Genomic DNA, 25,127 nt, shown 5'->3' on the forward strand with positions numbered 1-25,127 from the left:
AAATGTACAGTAGTTTGATCTACCACCCCCCCCCCAACGTCATCTCACACAAACCATCGAGACATTAAGTTCACTGAATCCAGTTTTTAATATTTAAATGAACTATAAAAAGCACATTAAAACATTTTCTCATTTTAGTTACAAAAATGGGTCACCTAAAGGGCTTCTCATTGCATTCATAGAAGGATTTGAACAGTGGATGTTTAACAGGTAATGTATTTTTCTCTCTCTTTAAAAAAAAATAAATCCCCACCCAAAATATATAAACTTAATTGTTTAACCAAGGTATATACAGGGCATAGCATCCTTGCATTTTAAAGGTTATCAAGAAAGTTTGAGGTATACAACCAAAATAAAAAGCCTGTCGGAAAACAAAACAGAAAAAAAAAAAACGACAAATAGAATTAAATAAAGGAAGATGAATGCCATGGTCGCTTCCTACGAGCACAGGATCACAACATTAGTGGGAGATGTTGCCGTACGCGTGCTGGTGTGATACTTCCGGTTGTTTCGCCTCTGGTCACAAGGGCGAAACAGCAAATATCCTCAAGCTTTGGACTGTCAATATATACAAAGGGCATACAGTCTAATTTAGCAATGGGGAATTGTTTGAATGCTCACTTTATTTCCTTCGTGACAGGTACACACAGTTATGTGTTGAACAATAACAAATACCTTGAGAAATATATTTGATTGCGTGATGTCTTAAACTTACACTGTAAATCTTTGAGCCAACATTGAAATTAAAGAGCCAGAAGCAGAATCTGATACACATGCAAGTTTTGAAAGTGGATTCAGAAATAACAGTATTGTACAAAATAATAATTACAGTTTTTTTTTATAATTATCAAAATACACCTTCTTTCTTAGCACCTCTTTATACTTTTGTGTGTTTTGAACAAGCACCATTGTAGTCGTTTTCATACAGCACCGGGAGATCCAGAGAGGAGGTCCGTGTCCCCTCGTGTCACCTGACCCCCTCTCTTGGTTACCTCCGATTCACCCTCCTCTGCCACGCGTTCTGATGTCCTTCACCTTTTCTCCGTAACGTGGTTAAGTCATGTGGTTCGAGCCCTACAAGGGCAACAAGTATTTTCCTGGGTTTACACGTACATACATGGAAAGACATGTTTGCTACACCATCTCTTATTCAAAACTTGCATGTGGCATAGAAAAGGGTGGGGGGCTAGAAATGGGGTTTGGTGGTACCCGAAACGTCTCAACTTGACTTTCTTTGCTGACCCCATCAAGTCCTTTTTTTCCCTCTTTTTTTCATTTTTATTTAGCCAAGGAAGCAGACGGGCCCAACTTCAAACCCAAACTTCTGGTTAGGGTCCCCAAAGTCAGTAAACATGACATCGACGATCGGAACCTGATCGATTTTGGGAGTGTTAATCTCCATCACAGTCTTTCCGTAGCCCTTCCTCGTCTGCAACAAGAGGGACACAGAGGGAGAAGGCAAACAGTCAGAACAGCACATCCAAGAAAAAATACACACACTATTACATTTCTAACTGTCACTATCACAACTCTACACTGCACCTTAATGCAAAACTAATGTGATTTAATTGAAGGAATAACACTTCTGATGAGATACTTACGACTATTCAACTTTTATTTGAAATACCACAGGGGCAAATGGGTCCGATCTTGCTTGATTTTTTGTGGAAAACAATCTCTAAATGCATTAACTTTTTTCTAAAATTCTCCCAATAACGAGGTTTACTCATCCAAAAAATCTAACCTGAAAGAAACCTAAAAACAAAAAGTGTACACAGTAACAAACTCGTTCAGTTTGAATAATGCTGGTAACAGTCCGAGCTCATCCCTCCCTGCTCTCCTAGACAAACAAGATCTACGAACGGTTCTTACCGCGCATCCGTCTGAGATAGCCTTGATGTAAGGGTTGTTGTCGTAGGACATCTCCTCGTCGTTGGCGCCCAGGAAGCGCAGCGCCTTGTCGTAGCTGCCGCTGGTGGCGTCGTGCCACGCCACAGACTGGTGGCAGCTGTAGGTGAAGTTTTGCCTGGCCGAGGCCGTCAGTAGTCTGAGGAAGGTCATCTGCACCATGTTGATAGAGTTTCCGTCAGCGTCAACATAGGAAAGCTGAAAGAGAGACAGAGAGTTAATACATGAAGCAAACATCATAAGAGAAACATGTCAAATAAGAAGTAAGAGTGAAACATAATAATAAAGCTATGTATAACAAAGCAATGATTTCATGAACGGATAAAGATGATTGTATTGAAGTAATTTAGCCAGTTACCATATAGAGTAAACATCTGATGCACACATAGCTTTTGCAAGGCAACACCAGTCACTTTGTCACAGGTACTTAAAACATTACTAAATAAACTGTCAGCACCACCATCCGCTCTGCTCACAATTCATCTACTGACATCTGATTCAAGCATCTCGTCAACCTCCACACGGCAGAGCAGCACGAGGAGACACTGCCACATGAGGGACTTACTCTAAAGAATTAATTAGTCTTAGTAATTAGTTCTTTCATTCTATCATGGTCAACGTTATCTCATTTCTACGTTCAATTTAGAGTCTTCTTTAGAAGGCTAATGCACAATGAAGAGGACAGGACAAACTGGTGTGTGAGAGTTTAAACAACAGAAAAACTGGGGGACAGACTGTTAAAGCTTGTGTGAGTGGAGGAGTGCAGCTGGTTCCGCCGTTTTTCTCTTCCAACCCAACTGAGTCAGAGACAACTAACCAAGCTTGAACCGAACCCAGTGTTCTTTCCGATTACATGCACGTGCAGTGCAAAACATCAAGTCGATTTAGATGTTCAGACAGCCCAGCCAATGCCACCGAGCCCGAATATCATTTCAACATCTTTGTCCGGACCCTGCCCAGACCGTCTGGACCGGTCGGGGGTTTCATGTCGGGTGTGCACGCTGTAATTTGTGTATGTACACTTATACTGTGCAGAAGTTTGACAACTTGATTCTCAGTTGAATATAATATATATAATAAATCTTGACTTTCCCACCCTGTTCAGTTCTTCTACAACGTTTGAAGCTGGATAACCAAGGTCCCTACATCTCCGATGACCCTGATATTGACATCAACTTAATGTGAACCTTGTGTGAACATGTGCATTGAAAGCACCCTCAGTTCAGAGAATGGTGAGGAGGGCGGTACTGTTGATCCCACAAAGCTGTGTGACGTCCTGTGTATTCTCTGTACATCAACGTACACAACTGTCTGATGGAGCGCGACAAATGTGCGTCTTTCATTCCCGACAGAAAGAAGCAGCAGCAGATGTTTGCAGAGAAACTGTTCAAGGGCAGAGTGAGGGCTGACTGCTGGAACGCTGAACTGCTGAGGTATTCTGCTCCAATCCTCTGCAATGTTTTATTTAATGCTTTGTTCTTTATATGGAACGCTCTAAGAATTGTAATGTGCCTGCAATGACTGAAAATGGGGCAGTGGTTCAAAAGGAGGTGGATTATTTAACTAAAAACCAATCGTGCACTGATACTCTCTCTGTTCTGGCTGTGCCTAAAATGAATGAGTGAACACCCTCAAACCATTAGGTGGCTCTTTATGGGGAGCGACTTTGTGTCACTCCCCCACAATTTCATGGGTGGTGCTGCCATTTGATGCTATTAGAATCTGTTTGGCATTATGCGGAATCCCTGCACAGGTTCATGGGAGAGAGCCGGAAAAATATTGGTGGGGGTTTGGGGGTTCAATCCATTTACTAGACCTCTGAGTGAAGGAGAAGGAAGGAGGTGGATGAGAGAGGGAGGAAAAAAAGACGACTTACTATTTTTCCACGCTTAAATTCACTGAACCACGACCCAGGAAGTTCTTTGGGCCATGAAGATATTCTGACCTGTAGAAACAGACATACATTTTTTATGAATAATGCACCAAACATGGTTCCCTTAAAGCGCAGCCTCAAGGGAACCATATCAATTTGCCTTTTGGTAGTTTTTTGTGTAGCAACAGAGCAGATATCAAACGTCTCCAAGCTCGGCCCTGAAGCTTAACACGATGGCCCAAAATTTGGTGAGAAATCCTAATTAGAAAGAGGCAGTTATGAATCTAGTGTTTGTCAAATCCAGTGTCACTTACTCCATTGGACTTCTTATCTGGGTAGATGCAGCTTTCGCCCCCGGCGGTGAAGTTACAGTAGACTTTGAAGGAATCCCCCGAGCAGCCTTGGTTTGGATCAATCCAGTATTCGCCTGAGGAGAACCAAGAAACGCTCAAACACGCTGTTCTACTGATGTCACAGAAAATGGCTCAAAGCTTCATGTCAAAGAGAAGTGTGATGGGTTCCTTGATCTGGGGCGGATTTTTCTGCCTAGGAGTAATTTACTACTCATTTTCCTGGCTGACACGCTGATGGATAAAGTGTCATTATTATACCCGAAACAGGTTGTAATATATGAGCAACACATTTTTAGTTGCTTTTTTCCTCCAAACAAAACCAATCCATAGTTCTGTAACAGTCATCTTTGTCCTGAACAGCTTCATTGCTCCACTTTGCCTGTTGCAGTACTGAGCACCCAGAAGTTATATAAAACTCTGCATTAAACTTGAAGTGTCAACAGTTGGCAGATATTTACTACAATGGACACTAGCGTCTGTACTTGTCACCAAAAGCTCTTGAATGTCGCTGTCTCTCCAAGCGGACATCTTAGCCGGAATCTTCTACACCTATTTTTCATCCTGAGATTTATGGTCATTTTCCCGCTGTATTCTCACATGGGCTCACTCAGACATTTTACAGACATTTTACCAGGGGGCTGGCAGTTAAAGTCCAGAGCATACAACTCGTTCTTTTGCGTTCTCATATCCAGCCCCTCGGGAAAATGTCTGGACTTGTGTATGTTTGATCAAGCTCCTCCTAACTGACTTGATTTGATTTACTTGATTTATACCAAAAAGAAACACTAATAAACGAGCCATTCAGCTAAGAACTCTCCTGTTTTGATTCGACTTACCATCAGGGAACTCTGGGTGGCACAGCTGCAGGTCTTTGCACGTTCTGGCGGGGTTGTTTTGCGTGCCCATGGGGTACTTCATGCGTTCAATGTCCTGTTTGAGGTTGTTGAGTGAGCCGAAGATGTCCTCCATGCCCTCGCCGTAGTCCATGATGGTGCCTGCGGCGTCTGACTGCATGTCACTCGAGCGCTTTGTCTTCTTAGGTGACCGGATGGGCAGCGGCTGAATCACCTCACCAGGTGGGCCCTACAGAGTGGGGATGCGAAATAATGTTTTAGATCTGATACAAGTCGGAAGAGAGGGGAGGTTTGCACAGTGATACTATGAAGAGTAGTGAATACTCACAGGAGGACCAGGAGCACCAATTATACCAGTGTCTCCTTTTTGACCAGAAGGACCCTAGGTGAGACATGAATGGAAATATTATCCGGGCTGGATTTCACATCAACACGTATTATCACAGTGACAGTACACCTTCAAAAAGACAATGATTCTACTCACGGAGGAACCCTTGGAACCCTTGGGACCTTGAGGACCCTGCATTAGACAGGACAAAAGCACAGCAATTTAGCAAAGTCATTCTATATGTGGTGTGGACTCTAAATGAGTGAGAGAATGGGTAAAAGACTCACAGGCAGACCAGGGGGACCTGGGGGGCCGAGAGGACCGGCAGATCCACCAATACCCTGTTGTACAATGAGATAAAAGCTGGAGTCAAATATAAATCAAAGAAACACTGGAGACAAAAGATTATTATGATGCTTGAATAAAAAGGATCATAATCCTTTGCAAAATGCAAGAAGAATGGCATTTTGAATTATTTATTCATTGAGATAGAGATAATATTATTTTAGCCATTAAGGGATGGCTAAAAGCCCTGCACTTGTTTCCTTGAACTCAGCAGTTCTACTCTCATGGTTAGATTTTGTCAGAAAATAAAGCCAAACTAGAAATATCGCAATTATCTATTATTAGATGTTAGAGAAATATGAGCGTATTAGAAACAATACAATAGATAGAAGATCCATTAAATAGGATTCAAATCCTAAGGGGTCACCCTTAGTCACAAGCTGTGATCTGGGAGTAACCAGCAGGGCTCCATTATCGAGAGGGCACACACCAGATAAATCAAAAAAGTATTTGGGAGCGAGACTGTTTAAGGCCTTAAAAGCCAGAAATCTAAATAAAACAGGGAAGGAGTGTAGGGAGGCAAGAACAATGATGGTGTGGTCATGACTTTTTGTCCCTCCAATAAGTGGAGGGAATGTTTTGTATCAGCCATTTTCAAAAACCAGTGTTGTGAGGTCACAGTCACCTTCACCTTTGACCACCAAAATGTCATCAGTTCATCCTTGTATCAAATTTGTAGAAAGTCACTCATTACTAAGATATCTTGTTCACAAGGGACGGACTATCTGAAAACATAAATGGAGGCATAACAACAGATTTCCTAGTTCGAGGCCCTAAAACAGAAATGGTAAACTGCTTGATAAACTTTTTTGAAGCCCCTTTGTGCTCTGACAAAAAGCGACATTACAGTTTCATTAGGGTTAATCCCAAAACGCTCCATCGAGCCCATCACCTTAAATCATTGAGTAAGGGCAGGCTGAGGACACAGCAGGACAGACATTCAGTCATTCTGCAATGTTTATTTAAAAATGGATGAAGGCTGCCATCAGTGCTCTGTCGAGATGAGGTTTAACCTTCTTTCAACACTGTTGAGTAGTTGTAGTAGTTGTTATAGCACTGCTCACTGGACAACGGGGAATATTCAAAGAACAATGGTTGGACACCTGCCGATAGTGGACAACTAGAAATAAAGTTAATACAAATAAATAATACAAAAATAAATAAGTAAGGAAGTGAAGAGTTCAGAACAAGATACCTCAGAGGCATGTGTATAAGCTTCATCTGCATTAGAGCAATTTGAATGAATAAACCAGTCTGTCAAAAGCTAGAACAAACAGAATGTTTGCTCTCTGTGAATATGCTGAGGGAGCAGATGTGCACTGCACTGCACCACTCAAATGCACTACATAGGTTTCAGTCAACAGCAAATGACCATAGCAAGACTTGTGGCCACAGAAATGGGCAAAGGGGCCGAAAAGATGGCAAGAGGTGGAGGGCCAGCGTGGGAATGGAGTCATCAATCACTTACACCGTCGCCCTTGCCACCATGAGAACCTTGGGGTCCAGGCAAACCTCGGTCTCCTTTCTCTCCTTGCTCTCCGGGGGGTCCGATCAGACCGATCAAACCTGGGTGACCCTGCAGGATGAAAACAAATGTAAACACACAGAGAAGAAGCAAAGATTACAGCAATGTCCCTTTGTGCAGTCAAACTTTAAAGCCACTGCATACGAGTCTGACAAGGTCAGAGCTAAAAATGAAACGGGGAGCTATGAACGGTGACGTTTCATTACAATACAAATCCTCAGGCTTTATAATTGAAATGTCTGTTCAGCAAAAGAAAAAGTAAAACAAAAAGATTCTGAAGAAATGCAAACTGGACTTCGGTTTAGTAACTTTATACGCTCACACATGCAATCATACACTCAATCTGCCATCAGAAGCAGCTTGGGGTCTTGTGTCTTTGGGCCCTGCAGCTCGTGGACAGGAGGAGTCAGGGATTGAACTCCCAACCCACTCTACCTCCATGGCCACAGCCGCCTCAATTCACATCACAAGGATGATGACTTTGAAAAATTAAAGCCCCGACCATGCCCGGTGGCTTGACAGCATTAAAAACATCCAACATGGTGCCTGTATTGTGCGCTTTGAAACTGCTCTCTTTCAAGCCATCATGTCAGTGTGTGGGAGGCAATTTAGATAGAATAATGTGTGCTGTCTGAATGTCCTGTGCAGTTATATTTCACCGGCAAATTCGACAGAGGCAGCAAAGAAAAGATTAGACGGTTTATAGAGTTATATATCACAATTGTGCTTCATATCCAGTCCTGTTCAGAAACTAATTCTGTTTCCTAAATGTTAACATAAGCCTGCATTGGTATTAACTCTGCTTGGTAATTCCAAAAGATGTGTTATGTAACAGAGGCTGTGTGCAATCGACAGCAGACTCAGGATCAGTGTCCAAAGGTTCCAGTCGCTGTTCTCAGGTGTATATTTCTGCCGATGTGGAACTTGGTTAAAGGAAAGGGAAGAAAGGTCGACACTCACCTTTTCACCCTTAGATCCGGGGTCACCTTTGAGACCAGGAAGACCGGGAGGACCCTGAACAACAACAACAACATCAGAGGTTAAAGTCAGTTTTGCAGAGGAAAGGCAGCAAGGGAAGTGTGAGGCAAAGACACAGGAAAAGAAGCTGGGAATACAGATCGAGACAATAAAGACAAAGAAACATAAAAGGGACAAGAGAGGAAGACAAAAAGAGTCAAAATGAGATGGAACGGAAACAGAAAAGAAGAAACATATAAACACACATGAATGAACATTTCTAAGATTGTTTATTTGTCCAATAGCAACATTTTCAGTACAGTGACACTGTAGGTTTAGTTTAAACTAAGGACTAGGAGAGGGAACCTGCTCCTAAAGAGAACAATTTGAGTTGGATAGATAAATACTGAGAGAGAGAGAGAGAGAGAGAGAGAGAGAGAGTATGCATACTAACCATGGGACCAGGTGGGCCATCTTGTCCTGGGGAGCCGGGTAGTCCTTGTTCACCCTGTAAAGAGCCGTTCAGTTGTAGTGAGCATTATAGCCTGCTGTATTTTCTCCCACTTCCCATTGATTTTCTGTGCTCAGCCCAATGATTAATAGCCCAAAGTGGGGAAAAAAGTGTGCTGGAATAAACAAGTGAAACTAAATTATAAGCCAAATGGGAGTATTGATTATTCCATGAAGTCCATCATCATGCCTTAGCAGGACTTTTCTATGTGTGCACACACTGAGTGTGCTTCAGTTTCAGCCTGTGTGAGAGTGCAGCTGAATGTATATGTTGCATTTAAGAGGGAAAGATCAGACTTACAACAGGACCGGGGATTCCACGTAGACCCTCTGGACCAGGCTTTCCCGAAGGTCCCTGGGGCCCAACTGGTCCTGTTTTACCTGCTGGACCCTCTGAACCAGCCTCGCCCTGTATGTGGATATACAAGCATCATGAGAGAATGACAAAGGCTAAACAATATCTGAGGAGTCCAATGGGGTTGAAATACTACTAATAAATCTGTAACTGTAACAGTAGAATTTACCTAAAGTGTAGTATTAACATGTTCGGATCAAAGATGCTGATATTTCACTGACATTTTGAGAAGCATCAAATTTATTTAGTTTATTTATTTAGTTTTCAGTTTCTCTCTCATGGTGGCAGAAAACATCCGGTAATGGAAGACATTGAACAAGACATCCCTGAAGTTATGAATGTCTTTAACAAAAACTTTGGTTAAATAGGATTACAAACTTTAAAACTTTAAAATAGATTGTGCACAGGCAACATTAAAACCTGCTGAAAATAATAATAATTTGTAATATTTGGTAACGGTACAGAATTAAACATCAGTTCCAACTTCTGAAATCTGCAGCACTTTAGAGCCTCTCGGCAGCGCTGGATATTTTTATCAGAATTCAGCAGCGGGCGGCTCTTAGCTTTAATTTATGCTGAGACAGTTTGCTGTATGCAGATCCGGTAAATGGGAACAAGCAAACAAGAGCCAAATGAGGGAAAGAGCTCCTGCTAATCCACATTAGAAGTGTATGAAAAAAATCAGCATGGCCACAAGACAAACAGTGACAGTGCTGACCGGCTGTAATCTGAACGATGTCAATATTCACGCAGAGAGCTCATGGAAAGATGATTGTCATGTTTGAGGTGCAACATGTTTACAGGTCTAAATGCGTTCACATTAAGCAGATACGAACAGAACAACGGCTATTTTGGCATAAAGCTGTTTATTATAATGTTAGGTTTTATTTCAAAGAAAAGAGAAGTCATTTTATAGTATGTATGACTTATATAAAACACGAATTGTCTGATGCTAACTGATTTTACATGCAAATCTATGCAAAAAATGCATAGATTTAGAAACATGGAGATTTGTGTAAAACAAGAGGGAACTACGGGGAGAAAATTTCCCTGAGCTCCCATTCCCACTAAAATAGAATTGCACAGTCACTCTGAAGACCCCAGGGCTCGACATAAAGAGCGTCATCTCCTTTTCGTCGGCCTTGAAATTAAGCCACACCACAATGCACGAAACAAATGAATCTTCATTTTACTCAAATAGGCTGCGTCCATAAATTTCCATCTCATCTATGGTGCAAGTGAAATGACTTTTGAGTTTTTTTTGTGCTTTTAATTAAAGAGGGGTAACAATGTGAGGGTGCGGGTGGTGGGGGCAGCAGAGGGAGTCGCTGCCGTTAAATGTGCAAAGGATGAATTGATTGTGTTACCTTAGCGCCCTTCTCTCCTTGCCTGCCCTCTGAACCTCCAGCTCCCGGGGGTCCCTGAGGAAGAGACGGGACACTGCGTTAGTATTTCATCACATAGCAAATAAAACAAAACTGTACAGGTGAACGTTCATCTTTGACCTTTGTCACCAGGATGTAAATAAGCAGAGATCTATTCATTATGGATCTGTTTACATGTTGGTTTGTTTCATGAAAACATGGAGTCGCTGCAGAGCTGCCAGGTCGTCTCCACAGCGTTTCAATTTACTTCAGTTTAAAGATTTCAGTTTGACCAGTAGTCTTGTCTGATAAATACATGGTGGGTGCTGCCTTTGAAGAAGAAAGGTAATCCATTGTCCTTGAGCGCGCATTACTTCACTTATGTCAAGATCTATATGAATGAGTTGGACAAGCCTTTGTCTGCCCGTGAAAACATACAACCACACAGCCACACAGCCACACACACACACACACACACACACACACACACGCACACACACACACACACACACACACACACACACACGCACACGCGCGCACACACACAGAGCCTTCATCAGTCACACCCGGAGCTGGCAGGCCATCTTTTCTTTCTGGTCAGGATCTTTCAGGCCCACAATGATTTCTTTCAACTCCACCTCCACTCGTCCCTCTTTAAACTCGCTCTCCATCCAAACTCCACTTGTGATCCGCGGCCAGTGTGCTGCTGACTGAGAGCCCGTAGTGGGAGTGCACCTTCTGTCTTCGAGCTTTCATCTTCTCCTGATACGTGCCTCTTACTGGTGGTGAAAAGGCAGCCTCTTGATCAGCACAATTGTAGCACGATATACAGCAGCTATGGTGGCAGGTGTTTTCTTCTTAACAAAGCGGGCCGATGAAGAGCAGTGGTGCCATCGTCAGAGAGTGAAAATTAGAGTGTGCAAGCTCTTTATTTATTCATTTTTTTCCAAGGCTGCCAAACCATCTTTCTGTGTTGGCTCTGCAGCATCAACAGTATGAGACACTGTTTATTATTGCTCTGAATTGCATTAAACTGCTCCCTGCTACTGAGGAAAGATAAATAACGTACAAAAAAACAAAGGCGCGACCTGAACAAAAAAATATATTATTATAGCTGAATGAGAGTAATAATCTTTTTCATATTTCTTTTATTCAAGAAGCAAGGTTGAATACATTTCCAGTATCAAGGCATTTATCAAATCAGATGAAACTAAATCCGCTGCTACGCTAAAAATGAAATGGTTCAGAATCAGGACCTGGGCAGGAGAAAATTATGACTGGAGCTAAATTCAACAAAATACTGAAAGGACCCACAAGCCAACCGATCATATACAATCCAAACTGTGTGATTATGTATTCAGGGCAGCAACCTGTGGCGGATCATAACAGACCCATTTATTTTCTAAGTGGGTTAAGAGCCATGTGTGATAAAATAGCCCTTTTCCTAACCATAATCCCGAGGCCATTTAGCTGGAACATATGCTGATACCATGCTAAATGCTCCGAATGCAAAATTCCTCAGAAAATGAACAAACTCTGGTTTCAAAATGCAAGACATGTTTCCCTGTGCCGCCAAGTCTTCCTTTGAAACACAGCCGCTCACTTCATATTGTGACTTTTCTTTGAAATTCAGGAGAATGGCTGGTCGTTTTCATGTGGACTGAGCTTTCACATCAGATTGAAGAAATGTTAATGTTTCATCTCAGATATGCATTAAAAAAAGAGCGGCTGCTTTGATATCTCAGTGTCTCTGTGTCTCAGTGATCATCAACTGTACGGTGAAGACACATCAAAGACACGTCAGCTTTTAATGTGTTAAAAGTTTTACGTCTTGTTTTAAGACTTGTAACCTTGATAGGTTTGCTCAAAGTAGAAGTAACGGCTGACCGACATTAACCACTTCACTATCAACACAAAGATTAAATGTTTTATCTAAAAACCACTCAACCAATGTCCACAACCAGTTAGGGATTAGGCCAAGAGAGCACCTATCAATTTTTGGGCCAGATCTGTTAAGAGGGATAGATTCTAGAATGTTTTAACAACTTCCTTTGGGACTGATAACCAATGCCTGTTTGCACTTATGTTCTATCATTGGAGGGTTATTGGGCCGTGGTGGAGGTTTGCACTGCAGTGCCATTCCAGTTTCCTTTTTCTGTTGGTCACTCCAAAAGCCTGCTGTTCTCTTCTCATAACCTCTTAACAACTTTACCCCGTCCATGTTATGCCTTTGTTGTGCTCCAGCTGTCAGTCAGGGAGCCATGGATCAATAACGTGTCAGACTTGCTATATCTCTCTCGCTTTCTTCCCACTGCTGAGGACATAAATGAGTTTGGGACCTACAGCACCTTTTTTCCGCAGCTAGTTTTTGGTAAGTCTTTTCTATTTCTTGCTAGGGAAAAAAAAAGGTGAATGATTTTTTACATCTCGACGTTCACCTCTGGGTCGTCTTTGAGACAGCTTTTCTTCGCCTTGACCGCTTAAATTTCCACTTTGTTTGCCTCACTCTGTTTTTAACAAAAACGAATCTCCTGCTTTAGTGCCAAGATTGAGTTGTTGAGGAGGTGGGAAACTGGTCCACTGGCTGAGGCCTCAGTGGGCAATGCCAACAGGCAGACATTCATTTATTTCTAAAATAGGGCTACGACATTTCACATGAACTTATCGAGCCGTAGTTTCATCATGACAAAAGCTTTGGTCAGAAAGAGAGTTCATGTCAAACAACTTGAAATTAAGAAATGCCAACGACGACAATTGGACTGGTCAATTTTGGATTATAGCTGGAGGCACACAAGTGGAGCACGCACACTAATACTGAAATAAAATAGGATTTAATACTTACTCTCTTGCCTGGTGGTCCAGGTGGGCCAGCTTCTCCTGATGGACCTGGAGGTCCCTGAAAACAAGCAAGGACAAGCAAGATGTGCCATTAAAATAAACAATTTGTATTCACAAACAAATCAGAGCTGTGAATTCTGATGAGTGTTCAGCTTGCTTCACCAAACCTCTCATTTTGTGTGGTAAAAGGACATTAACTTTTAGGGAAAATTCGGACACAGAATAGTCCGAAAGAGTTCAGGCCAAACCCACAGATGGATAAGACACTGCAGTGCCTGAAATAACATACTGTGCTCCCAGGGACACTGTCATCCAATTATCTCTGGGCTAATTGCAAGCAATCAAAGGATTTGTTTAATCATTTGCATTAGTAAATATTCCCGAAAATTAAAAAGGAAAAGAAGAGATTTATAAGCTGAGTACATGGTTGTATGCAGGGAAAAACCAAAGCATATATATGTTTTCTTGTCAAGAACAACTGAACATATGTTAATTTGCCTTCTAAACACTATTTTCCATTTTAGAGTTTTAGCATGCAATCAGAGTTCACAAACAACAACTCAAAAATGTGATACTCATGGAGTAAACATTTTCTGTTTTTCTTTGGCTAATTTAAATTCATTCATGTTAATGAGAATCCCTTATTCCGATCCACATTAGCTTCGACTAAAGCGCTTGCTAATCTACCCGATGTCGGCGAGTTGTGATTCACTGCACTTTACACAGGGTCAGCACATTACCATTTGCCTATTATTTCTAATTATACTTAATGAATCTGCAAAGCATATAGTAAAAGTCCATTTACCTCACACCCAAGAGAATGAGGCAAATATCATAAATTAAAATGCTGTAGTGTATATTATTTACTCACTAAATATAATTACAGCTTTTACTGCAGGGAAACTGGTGGTAGATGAGTACATTATAAAATAAACAAAAACAAGAGATATTCATACCCGTTCATACAGAAAGACAAGGTGACTGATTATTAAGATAATTGGATTACTGTTTATGTCTTTGTAAAACATCCCTCCAATGAAGTGTGAAAAGCACATGATCTACTTTCATTTAGTCATTTGTTCAGTCTGAACACAACTTACCGCCTGACCGGACTCCCCATCCTCTCCCTTCTCTCCCGATTCACCATCAGTGCCCTGCAACAGACAGATGTGCAGGTTAGACTATGACACTGGAAAAATAGATTGTTTAATTCATGGATTTAACACAAAGACCCACACAATTTACTAAACATGGGTATTTTATGGGGTAATAATTGATTAAAGATTTACTTACAGCAACACCTGCCTCTCCAGGAGGGCCAGGATCTCCAGGGAATCCAACGGGACCCTTTAAGAGAAATGAGATGCATGAGGTTAGCAGAAGAAATGCAAGGCGCCGCTGCCGAGAATTAATCTCCCTGGGTCCAGGCATTAAGAGCATGCTTAGTAATTTAGACAGTGATTTAGTCCTGGTGTACCTGCTAACAGCCACTGAAGGCAAATTGATGGACTTAATGATGATGTTGCAAATCCATGAGAAAAAGGCTTCACTGCATTCCATTACCATGCAGGCATAAAATATAATCTCCTGCAATAAAAAGGCTTTTTACCCCTCAAATATGTTCTAAGATAAAACTGCCGCCTGCCTCCAGGGTGTGCAGGGGTGGGGGGCTTTTCCTTTAAAGCCGTATGTTTTAGTCTGTGTGACTGAAAACCTCCTTTGCAGATTTGGCTGACTTACAGGGTTGCCCTTTGGACCATCGTCTCCAGGGGGTCCTTTGGCGCCAGCGGGTCCAGCTGCTCCAGGGGGGCCAGACTCTCCTTTCTCTCCTCTTTCACCTTTGGGTCCCTATGGTGGACGGGAGCACATTTATTACACCAGTACCACAGAGGGCAGCCTTTTAAGAGTCTAAGATTGAACTGAATAGGGGATAAAAACTGTCATGTGGTGAGATCTCAGTGTGTGTCACAAAAGGAGAATGGTGTCGGGAAAAGTCAACAGGTGTTTTTCAGAACCAAAAGCTCTTAAATATGATGTTTCTGTTACTCGACAGAGCTGATACAAACACACAGCTTCATCTTTATACAATCAAAACCAATGAATCCATATTCCCCAATTACAATGAATATTTTGGATGTGATTTTCATATTAATCGGTCGAAAACTTTGTTCTCTCCATCTTCTATAGCTTAATTTGTGCTGATAAAACACAGCTCTCTTCCTGTTCTATATGATTTTCCTTGTGGCATGAAAAAATCTGGTAAATTTCTAAAATTGTGATATGGTGTGAAAGCTGATGTTTTAAATAGGACATTTGTGTTGTATTGCACTGCAGCAACAGGGGAAGCTTTTTCTACTGATTCCAATGTTCACATAGACAAAATCTAGTTTAATCCTTTGTGTGGCTTTAAATGTTATTACTGAAATATAAAAAATAGATAACAGCAACAATTTACTTGAATTTTCTACATATTTCCTTCAAAAATAACAAAATAAAGCCAAAAAATGGTTAAAAGTAAATCTAATTCCATTAATTTATTCTCTTAGTTATGTTTGTTCCAATACTAAATGTAGCACTTGTATGTAAAAACCTGGAAAACCTGAAACACATTGGATTGTTACTGGGCTCACGATGGAAACCTAAATGGCAAACTGACATTGGAGATGTCACTGACACCAGCAGTGTGACGGGGAACAAGCAGGGAACAATGTAAAAGTCTGTAATCAGGCTCCTCTGCCACTCGGCCATCTTCTACAATCTACTGTTGTACCTCAATAATGATAAACGAGGCCGCAGCGCTTATCAAGCCATGAGCGATGGGTGCTTAGTAAAAGTTTAGAGAAAAAAAACATAAGGCTGATCAAAGTGTCGTGAATTTCTTTTTGGCAATAACAAACGCAAGCATGTGGATATGATAAATCATTACACATTTTAATTAATCAATCTATAATTAACTCTGACATATGAGAGGAATTACAAAACTTGGAGTTTACTACTGCCTCAGTGGGTCTATCAAAACAGGCCAAATTACAGCTAAAGGCTGCGCTCAGCAACACGGGTGTCTGATGTGTTGCCGCCAACTTGCTTCACGGTGTCTGCAATCATTGTTCGTTAGGACACAAGCACCAGTCACTTCCCCCTGGTAATTGTGTCTTAAGAGTCTGGGAAGACACTTCATTTGGCAGGCCATGTAAACATGGTGTGCAAAGCAGGAGAGCCAAGTTGAGATGAACTACCAGCCTCAATGTGATGAGCTTTCTCTGTGATGAATACACAGTGTCACTGTCTCGTTAAATGGGATTTTGTTCTATATTTGCCTAAAGCTATCCATTAAGAAACTGTTTTCCTGGGGATAACCTGATGTGGCTGATACTGTGACCTGTCTTACTGTAGCAAACATAAATTCCGCCAACCTTAGTGGTGTGCACATTAAGGTGAAGAGAAATGACTTTTCAAAATGTTTTTTCAGCTACAGCTACCAGGGTGGTATGCTAAAGACTGAGAATATACGAGCAAGATGCACCAAATGTAAAAAAATACATAAAGATGTTCAAACGTAAAGCATAGCACACAAATATTTAGCTTTACACATTAGTAACACAAGAACAGAGCTTACTTACCCCAGTTCCAGGCTCTCCAGGTGTTCCTGGGTTTCCAGCCTCACCTTGTTCGCCCTGTGGTTAAACAAATGTCAGTGTCTGGACAGATTAACCATCAACCTCACACACGCAGAGCTTCCACACTCAGGCAAAGCATTTAACGTCACATCTACTACAAGAAATGTCCTTACACACCACTACAGGAGCCAGAGAAAAACCAAGTCTTAAACTCTAGTTGATTACAAGGCTGTTAAAAGTTACAGTAACTCCAAGTGCCCTCTTAAAGTGTTGGTAGCTTTTCATGTTTCATATTCCACAGTCATTTTAACAGCATTAAGTATTTATGGTGCAGCCGTCTGCCAAATGGCCGTAAAAAATGGACGAATCTTGTTGGAAGTGTTGTAAAATAGACATTAATAGTGTCAACTCACTAACTGAGACAAAATGCCTGAGCGTGTGAAGTGATTAGACTGCAGGTGGTAACAGAGAGAGAGAGCTGGATGGGGTTTCCCAGCAGTATTTCAGTCCCAGTGCCCGACATCATGCTAGGCAGGCAGAACACCCTGGGTGCATTGTTGTGCAATGGCGCTTACCTTCTCACCCACAGATCCCATGGGACCCACGCCGCCTGGAGGACCTTGTGGACCCTGCGGCAGGAAATAAGGAAAGAGATTAGTTATAACCTGGGAGAGGACAAATGATCATATCCAAGGTTTTCAAAATAAGATAGGTGAGGTAAAGCCATTAAACATGTAGCTATACTTACCTCACAGTCCTACATGAAACTGATTGTATTTGTAAAATTTGTGAATACAGATTTTTATCAATTAGCCATACGTACGTCAGCTCCACTAGGACCCTGAGGACCTCTGGGACCAGGGGGACCAGGAGGGCCCTGCAGAAGAGAGACACAGTGTTGTTTAAAGTGCATTAAACTATCATAAGAGGACGCACATGAAGCAGATGTGTCTCATACCATGGGGCCAACATCACCGTTCTCTCCCTTCTCACCAGGGGGTCCAGGAAGCCCCTGAGGATGAGAGAAACGAACAAGCAAGTTATCAAAAAAGAAAATAATCATGTTACAAGCACAAGGTGCTGTTGCATGAATAAGCAATGGCGTTATTAATGATCTGAATTTGTTTTTGCTGTTAAGTGCGTTCACAGCAGCTGTTCCTGTTTTGAGATCTAATTGGAGATTGGATTTGATTGCTAGAATAAATTTGTAGTGGCGTACTGAAATGTTAAACATTGCATATCTTTGGGCCAGAATGTGCATTAATGAATCATGTGAATCTATGTTTTAACTGCGGCCTAGTCCTATTATCTGTATCTATATCTAGTGAGCCTGTGCTGAGCAAGGTCAACAACACGTCTACTAGCAGATGAAGCGTAGACCCTCAAATCAGTCACTCTCGAGTGGATACACCACACAACTCAGCACTATTAGTATCATACGCACTACAGCTTAGTGGCAACACAAGAAAATATGTTAAACATTTCAAAGAACTGCATCAAAATATTTGACTTTCATCAATAGGTTCTTTACATGAGGGACTCTGTGATGTACAGGTAGCAGGTATCTCCACACCAGAGTGTGAGCACAGCAGGGAGTTTAATCTTCTGTATTAATACTCAGATGAAGCTGAGATGATTATATTCAGCAATTCTGCACCCAGCTCAGCAAACATCTAGCGCAACCCTCCTTGTCTGTTTGCTCTCCTTGTTGCCTTCAGTGACTTGTTCATCTTCACTGCGAGGTGCAGACATCCGGGCAGGTCCTGCTCACCGATGCATGTTAAATGAGCAGCGTGGTCAGGGCCTCATACGTGCGTTTGATCCCTGACATTTCTACCGGTAATTGCTGTGATTAAATTGCTGTAGTGTGCTTTGCCCTCTGTGTGTGTCTGCTCTTGATTCAGAAGCAGTTTGTCATCAGTGTTAGGTGGAAGGTTATCGGGGAAGAAATCTAAATCAATTCATTCCTCTACATGCGCTGACACCAAATACTCACAACGCAGAGGAAAAGTGTGTTTGTGTGCATCGAGCTATGTCTAAAGCGCACTGTGTTTTCGTGCTCGTGTTTGCATCTATTTTCTATGCTACAAAGTGTGTGTAGCTTCATGCTGATTCCGCCCGTGCTGAGAAATCTCATCTGTGTAAAGGTCGCCTCTAGTCTGAGATCGTTAGCTGTGCTACTAATTATGCAGCTCGGTAAATGTGTTCGACAAGGAACTGACTATCAGAGCAGGTCAGTCCAAGCAATTAATGGAATAGCAATGGGAAGTGTATTACTTCCAATTAAAAGTCCATTGAACACAATCACGCAGAGATAGAATAGCACCTTGGTACGATGAGCGGTCGTCTATCTAATTTCATCACAACACTGACCTCAATCTCTGCAGTGAACTTTTATAGTGTTTAGCTCAAGGAGCTGATCAGTAATAAACAGATGATTACTAATAAATAGACTCGGACTGAGGGGAGGTCTTACCTTCGTAGATTATTGTTACATTGCTACAAAACTGTAAAACAAAGTTGTAGAGTAGATTGGTTTGCTAGTGTGCTGCATCCTGGTGTGCCAAAAAAAAAAAGTTTGTCTTGCCAAGACTGCATTTCTGGATATTTTGTCCAACATAAATGCTGCATATCAAAAAGCTAATTATAAAAGTGAAGAATAGCCTCATTCTGAAGCAGCATTCACTCTGACAAAGGCTCATTGTTGTGTGTGTGAATTCTCAACGAGGCATGTGGACATTTTGACGTTGAGCCATATCCCAGGAGGGGATGGAGGGAGGAGGATGCCATTGAAAGAGAGAGAGAGATGTAATCACTGAAGGTCAAAGCAAGGTCAGGATACAATGCACATTACAGATCCTATTAAAGCAGCGTATACTGAGCAGGCAACTGCGTGTTTTTGCCCACATTGAATGTATGAATGTTTTTCATAACTTGTAGATGCTGCTTCGACTATGGGCAAAATGAAAACTGCTGTGGCTAAGAATAAATGACATAAGGGTGAATGCTTAACTCCTTTACTTTTGGTTTATCAAGGTCCACAGCACTTTATATTCAGCTCTACGTCATGTGCCTCCTACAGCACAAACCGGATGCGTAGCAACAGGATAGAACAGATTATGAAACACAATATTGAGAATATCAAATGACTTAGAAGTGATGCCCTGGATTCATGTTTTCCTGCTGTGTGCTATTCCTCATCTGAAGAGTCAATCTCAGCAGCTACATGTAGCTCCACAGGAAATGTCTTTTTATTATTATCTCGAGAAAGCCTAGTCTGTGGCTTACAGAGGACCCTGTATTTTTATATTTCAGTGGTGAGTTTCTCATCCCCTGTGACTGCTGCGAGACCACAGAAGAAGACACGCTATCAGTAAACCAGTTACAATATGGTTGCAGCATAGTGGGAGCAAGTCTGAGGAAACCTTTGGAGCTTTGACTCCTCTTTATACCAGACAGAAAATATGATGGTGGCACGTGTGGTAACAGTGGGGGCCAGTGGGTGCTTTCCCAACACCTGTATATCGCCACACTGAAAATAAACACTGTTATCTTTTTGATGTCATATGCTGCTGATATTTGTTGGAAATAAATGTAGGTGAAACGGATAAAACCATTTTTATAAATTATTCTACATTAGCTGGTCTCCCTCTAGACAGTTTCATGATATATAAATCATCTAAATGATTAATTTGGTCTCATTTCATATTATATGACATTAAAGGACCAGTGTGTAGGATTTGCTGTGTAGAAAATGTCGAACTGCTACTGAGACAAGTGCTTATATGACACAAACAGGAATACTACATAGCTAAGCCACTGTAATAACAGTATGTAGCATGTGTTTGTAGGTCTGTACACATGTGACCGGCACTAACCTGCAGACCGATGGGACCAGGTGGTCCAGGGAAACCTCTGGAGCCTTCATCTCCCTTCTGTCCAAACATACCCTGCTGACCTCTGGGACCAGGCTCTCCATCACCTCCCTGAGGAAACACATACACACGTTTACTCTCCATTTGAACATTATTACTGAATTGTTTATTCACACCACAAACCTTTAATTTGTTTTTGGCAAAACAATACAGCATAAAATCCCATGGCCACTGAAATCCTCATATATAGAGAATATGTGTGTGATGCTTACTGATGTAAAACAACTCGTGGAGAAGTAAGTGTAAATTAATTACAAATCTCAGTTATCTGCAGTGTCTCCTATTAGGAAATACTATCAACTGCACGTTGTCCTGTCTGTCTTTCTGTCAGGATTGTCTCGCTATTCACACAACACATTAATGGGCAGTTACAGCAGGTTCATCCATGCAGTACAGGACAGTTGTAGAGGACTTACAGCAGGACCTGGGGCACCAATGGGACCTTGGAGACCAGCTGGGCCGGGAGGACCCTGAACATAAGAAACAAAAAAACAAAGGTTGGTCCCACAACATCCCAGAATGGTCGCACACAAGTAACAGCAATCATGCATTGCTTTGTGATGCGTAAGCAAAACACATCAGTGACTCTTTAATTACAGCGAATAAAGGGTTGAAATGTGTGCGTGACACAGAAATGAATGGACACTGCTTCCCATAACGCACCTGTTCTCCCTTGTCCGCTTTGCTTCCTTTCTGACCGGGCTCTCCAACCTCTCCCTGGGAAAGAGAAACACACACACACACACACACAGTCAACCATCTCAGATCAGCTCTGCTTCATCTCTAAATGTCAACAGCTTATGTAAAATCACAGAAAAGCCTCATTTTTAACACTAACAACCATTATCTGCACAGCTATGGAAAATGTTGTTGTTTTTATCATCTAGTTAATTCCATAGCAAACCACTGCAGTGACATATGGTTGGGTACGAAACCTGAAGGGACATAATGATTGCAGGGAACAAGCAACAGTATTTTACTTTTACATCTCTTCTGACACATTTTACAATTTGCACTGGCACATTTTGTGATAAGGAGGGGTTGGGAACAGTTTGGAGAAGAGAGAAACAGATTTCCATACAGATGGTCTGAGTGAGGACATGGGGATGAAGACTGATTGGTAAAATTGTTCAGTCCTAAAACGCATCCCAGTCTGGGGATGGAGAAGCAGTAACTGATGGGTGGGGGTGAGACATGTCATGTAGTCTGACATGGGTAGCCTTCACCCAGGACATCACATAATTGTATGGTGGGAAAACTAGCAGCTTTTTATTTCTCTTTGGTATTTGATGATTAAAAAAACTACAAATAAAAAAAAATGGTTGTTGGATATTAGACATAAATGTGCTTTAAAAGGGACCCGAGCAGAAAAATAGATGTGGAGGAGTTGTAGGATGTGGAATTGTGGGTTAATAGTAACGAATGTATATTTATAGTAGCTAGGCTCCAGACCCTTTTTTTTGTACATTTGTATATTTTCATCTTTATATATTTATTTATAGTGTGGTTGATCTGACCTTGTCACCATCCTCTCCGGGTGGACCCTGAGGTCCAGCAGGCCCTGGCAGACCAACGGGACCCTGGACACCGTCACGACCAGCCGGACCTTGAGGCCCTTTCTCACCCTAGAGGAACAACGACATCTGTTGAATTATATTTTGAAAACACAAACAGCAGATGTGAAGTTCAAAGGAAGGAAAGGGGACTAGGAGAGAAAAAGAAATACTTACAGGTGCTCCCTTCTCACCAGCAGGACCTGGAGGACCCTGAGGGCCAGGTCTACCAGACAAGCCAATGGGACCAGCTTGACCAGCAGAACCTCTCTCACCAGGAGAACCCTGTGTGAGACAGAAAGAGACGTGATGAGTAATAAGTTTAATCCATAGAATGCAGAAGGCAGGTTTTTCTTTATTGTAGAGACGACACATATTTCATGTTTAGTAAGGCTGTTTGAAATAGAATCCCTGTATAGTGGACAACAACCATTAGACATCTACAAAGCTAGAGCGAGCTGAGTTTGTCCACTAATGGATCAACACACCTCCGAAGAAAAAACATTTCCAGAGGAATAATTAAAAAACAGCCGGGGCCACACACAGTAAAACCTGGCTTTTAAGTTCTAATAAAGCAGCGATGCTCCTTGAAAGCAGCCGGCATTATCTGCTTCCGGCAAACTGACGTCCCGGTTTCTTTCTCGCTCCTGCTGCTGGAAATGCATTTCTTAAAGAAAGAAAGAGGCTGCTGCTGCTGCTGCTGCTGCAGTGTATCAGTACTCTCATACAGGAGCTCAGTATTCACCAATATCCATAAAACATCATGGAGAATGACACTCAGCATTTCTTATTTCTGCTGCACTATGTCAACACTCTGTTTACCTGCATGCACACTACTTTTATCTCCACCGGGGAGACAACCTTACCTGCAAACTGTAAAAGCAGAACCAAAGCAGAAATATAGACAGTTCTATGTTTTTTATTTAACTAGTGCAGTTCCCGTTCTAAGCCTGCCTGTTTGAAATGTAGCTTTGTTTCTGAAACTGTAAAAGTGACCTGTGTTCCAAATACACACAGTGTTTTCTTGTATTAGTAGACAGATAGATGCATTCCTGACGTAAAGACTATGATAAAGTCATTGAAGACGTGAATCACAAAACTATCCTTAACAGAATGTGAGTTTAAGTTTCCCCTCGTAAAAATGTTGGAGGCAAATAAATCTACTTTAAGGTGTGAAACGTGACTTTGAACTGCAATTAACCTTTCCCTATATTTGATTTTGTTGTTTGTTTAATGTACAATTACAATTTTTATATAACACCTCTGGCTAATTGACAACGTGACATGTTTTTCCTGAAAGATGTTTCATGCAAAGTCCTATTTTTAGCTGCTTTGCAGTTTTTTATTACTTCGGTTGCTCACAAAACACATACGTGGTTGAAAAGTGAATAAAGCAAACACCTGTCCTGATTAGGGATTAAGAAATAACTGTTGTGACATAAACACTCTGAGACATCATGCTGCCCACACAATGTGTTTCATGAAGAATCTCCCTGTGACGATCTGATGCCTAAGTGCCAGGATGCGACCTGCTGGGACTGATGAGGGATGTGTTGGAGCGACGCCCGGGATGACTAGACACTGTGACTCACCATATGGATTTTCTCCTGGTTGTTTGTGTGTGTGTGTGTGTGTGTGTGTGTGTGTGTGTGTGTGTGTGTGTGTGTGTGTGTTTGTTTGGGTCCGTGTGCCAGGAGGCAATGAAGCAAACAGTGTTGATACCCAGCCACTCTCGCACATCGCTTTGGAGTCGCTGTGTGCAGTGGGACGAGATGATATGAAATGATGAATAAAAAATTGTAAATTACCCGCAGGTGACGTGACTACAATGGCTAAATGACTTTATATAAGTGTTACACGTGTACTTAGTTCACTTGCTGCAATTTAATTAATTTACTGTGTTTTATTGTCTCTGCCCTTGTTTTCCTTCATCAGATCTGATTCCTACTGAAAATAAATATCTCAGGCTCATCTTTCTGTTTAGCAGCAGTTGTGATGTCCTCAAGCAAAACACCTAATCTATCTGCTGCAGTGGGATATGCACTGGACATCTGAAGAATGTGCGAGTGAGTATAAATTTAAGAGTTGGCAACACTGGCCAGCGGAAAAAGAGCATACGTCTCATCCAACTTTACCCCAGGCAACGAAGGCTCAAACACATAAATAACTTACTGTTTGTTGTGTTGCCTGATACAGACAAAAACCTCCCAGCAAACATAAAGATGACTAAGCAGGTTTTTTATCCTTTTCTTTTTTTAGTGGGGGGGGGGGGGGGGGTATGGCAGACCAAAATAAATTCTTACAGCAAATTAAATTCCTATTTTAAAGCTTTTTCTGCCAAAATGTGAACTGTCTCTGTTTCTTGGCACATGCAGAGGTCACAAAAACTTGAAATATGCTGAACAAGCACCCGCAATAAGCAATAACACAAATCTAAAGATCCAATACATTGAGGAAGGACATTTTTTTTAGTGAATTTCCCAAAGGGGCTTTGACTTCAGGTAACAGTGTACTTACAACAGGACCGGATGGACCCTGGGGCCCCTCTCCTCCCTTCAGACCTGCAGGACCCTGAGGAAAAGAAGGACAATAAAGACGTGAGTATTCTTTCTTGGCAGAGCTGTAAATATGTTATATGTGCCCATGCAGCCTTGCATTTCAACAGCTCCATCATCAGGCACCAATCCTGTATTCCTTTACTGTTTTGTCACTTCAGCCAAACACCACCTGTGAGCACTTCCCTAGGAAATATCATTGCCTTGTCACTTTCATCCTGAGAGACCACCAGCATAAATCAGAGGCCATAAAACAT

At 41.7% G+C, this 25,127-nt stretch overlaps 1 protein-coding gene across 12 annotated transcripts in view; it reads right to left on the reverse strand.

Annotated features, from left to right (window-relative positions):
• Positions 1-69: 69 nt before the first annotated feature.
• The window catches only part of col11a1a (collagen, type XI, alpha 1a), a 75,239-nt gene continuing 50,181 nt past the window's right edge, over positions 70-25,127 (reverse strand). For 10 of the 12 annotated variants that reach the window (XM_034572210.1, XM_034572218.1, XM_034572217.1 and 7 more), the window contains 27 exons: positions 24,833-24,886; positions 22,493-22,600; positions 22,280-22,387; positions 21,426-21,479; positions 21,179-21,232; positions 20,706-20,813; positions 17,786-17,839; positions 17,651-17,704; positions 17,403-17,456; positions 16,831-16,884; positions 14,951-15,058; positions 14,504-14,557; positions 14,311-14,364; positions 13,215-13,268; positions 10,376-10,429; positions 8,955-9,062; positions 8,598-8,651; positions 8,147-8,200; positions 7,130-7,237; positions 5,604-5,657; positions 5,473-5,508; positions 5,317-5,370; positions 4,971-5,217; positions 4,096-4,208; positions 3,785-3,853; positions 1,873-2,106; positions 1,283-1,429 (listed from right to left, as the gene is read on the reverse strand). In XM_034572210.1, the coding sequence (XP_034428101.1) occupies positions 1,283-1,429; positions 1,873-2,106; positions 3,785-3,853; positions 4,096-4,208; positions 4,971-5,217; positions 5,317-5,370; positions 5,473-5,508; positions 5,604-5,657; positions 7,130-7,237; positions 8,147-8,200; positions 8,598-8,651; positions 8,955-9,062; positions 10,376-10,429; positions 13,215-13,268; positions 14,311-14,364; positions 14,504-14,557; positions 14,951-15,058; positions 16,831-16,884; positions 17,403-17,456; positions 17,651-17,704; positions 17,786-17,839; positions 20,706-20,813; positions 21,179-21,232; positions 21,426-21,479; positions 22,280-22,387; positions 22,493-22,600; positions 24,833-24,886 (2,304 nt within the window). Of the gene's footprint in view, positions 1,430-1,872; positions 2,107-3,784; positions 3,854-4,095; positions 4,209-4,970; positions 5,218-5,316; positions 5,371-5,472; positions 5,509-5,603; positions 5,658-7,129; positions 7,238-8,146; positions 8,201-8,597; positions 8,652-8,954; positions 9,063-10,375; positions 10,430-13,214; positions 13,269-14,310; positions 14,365-14,503; positions 14,558-14,950; positions 15,059-16,830; positions 16,885-17,402; positions 17,457-17,650; positions 17,705-17,785; positions 17,840-20,705; positions 20,814-21,178; positions 21,233-21,425; positions 21,480-22,279; positions 22,388-22,492; positions 22,601-24,832; positions 24,887-25,127 lie in introns of all 12 variants that reach the window. The other 2 variants (XM_034572209.1, XM_034572220.1) reach the window with 1 other exon arrangement.

The sequence above is a fragment of the Hippoglossus hippoglossus genome, chromosome 20 (assembly GCF_009819705.1).
Source record: "Hippoglossus hippoglossus isolate fHipHip1 chromosome 20, fHipHip1.pri, whole genome shotgun sequence".
Lineage (NCBI taxonomy): Eukaryota > Metazoa > Chordata > Actinopteri > Pleuronectiformes > Pleuronectidae > Hippoglossus > Hippoglossus hippoglossus.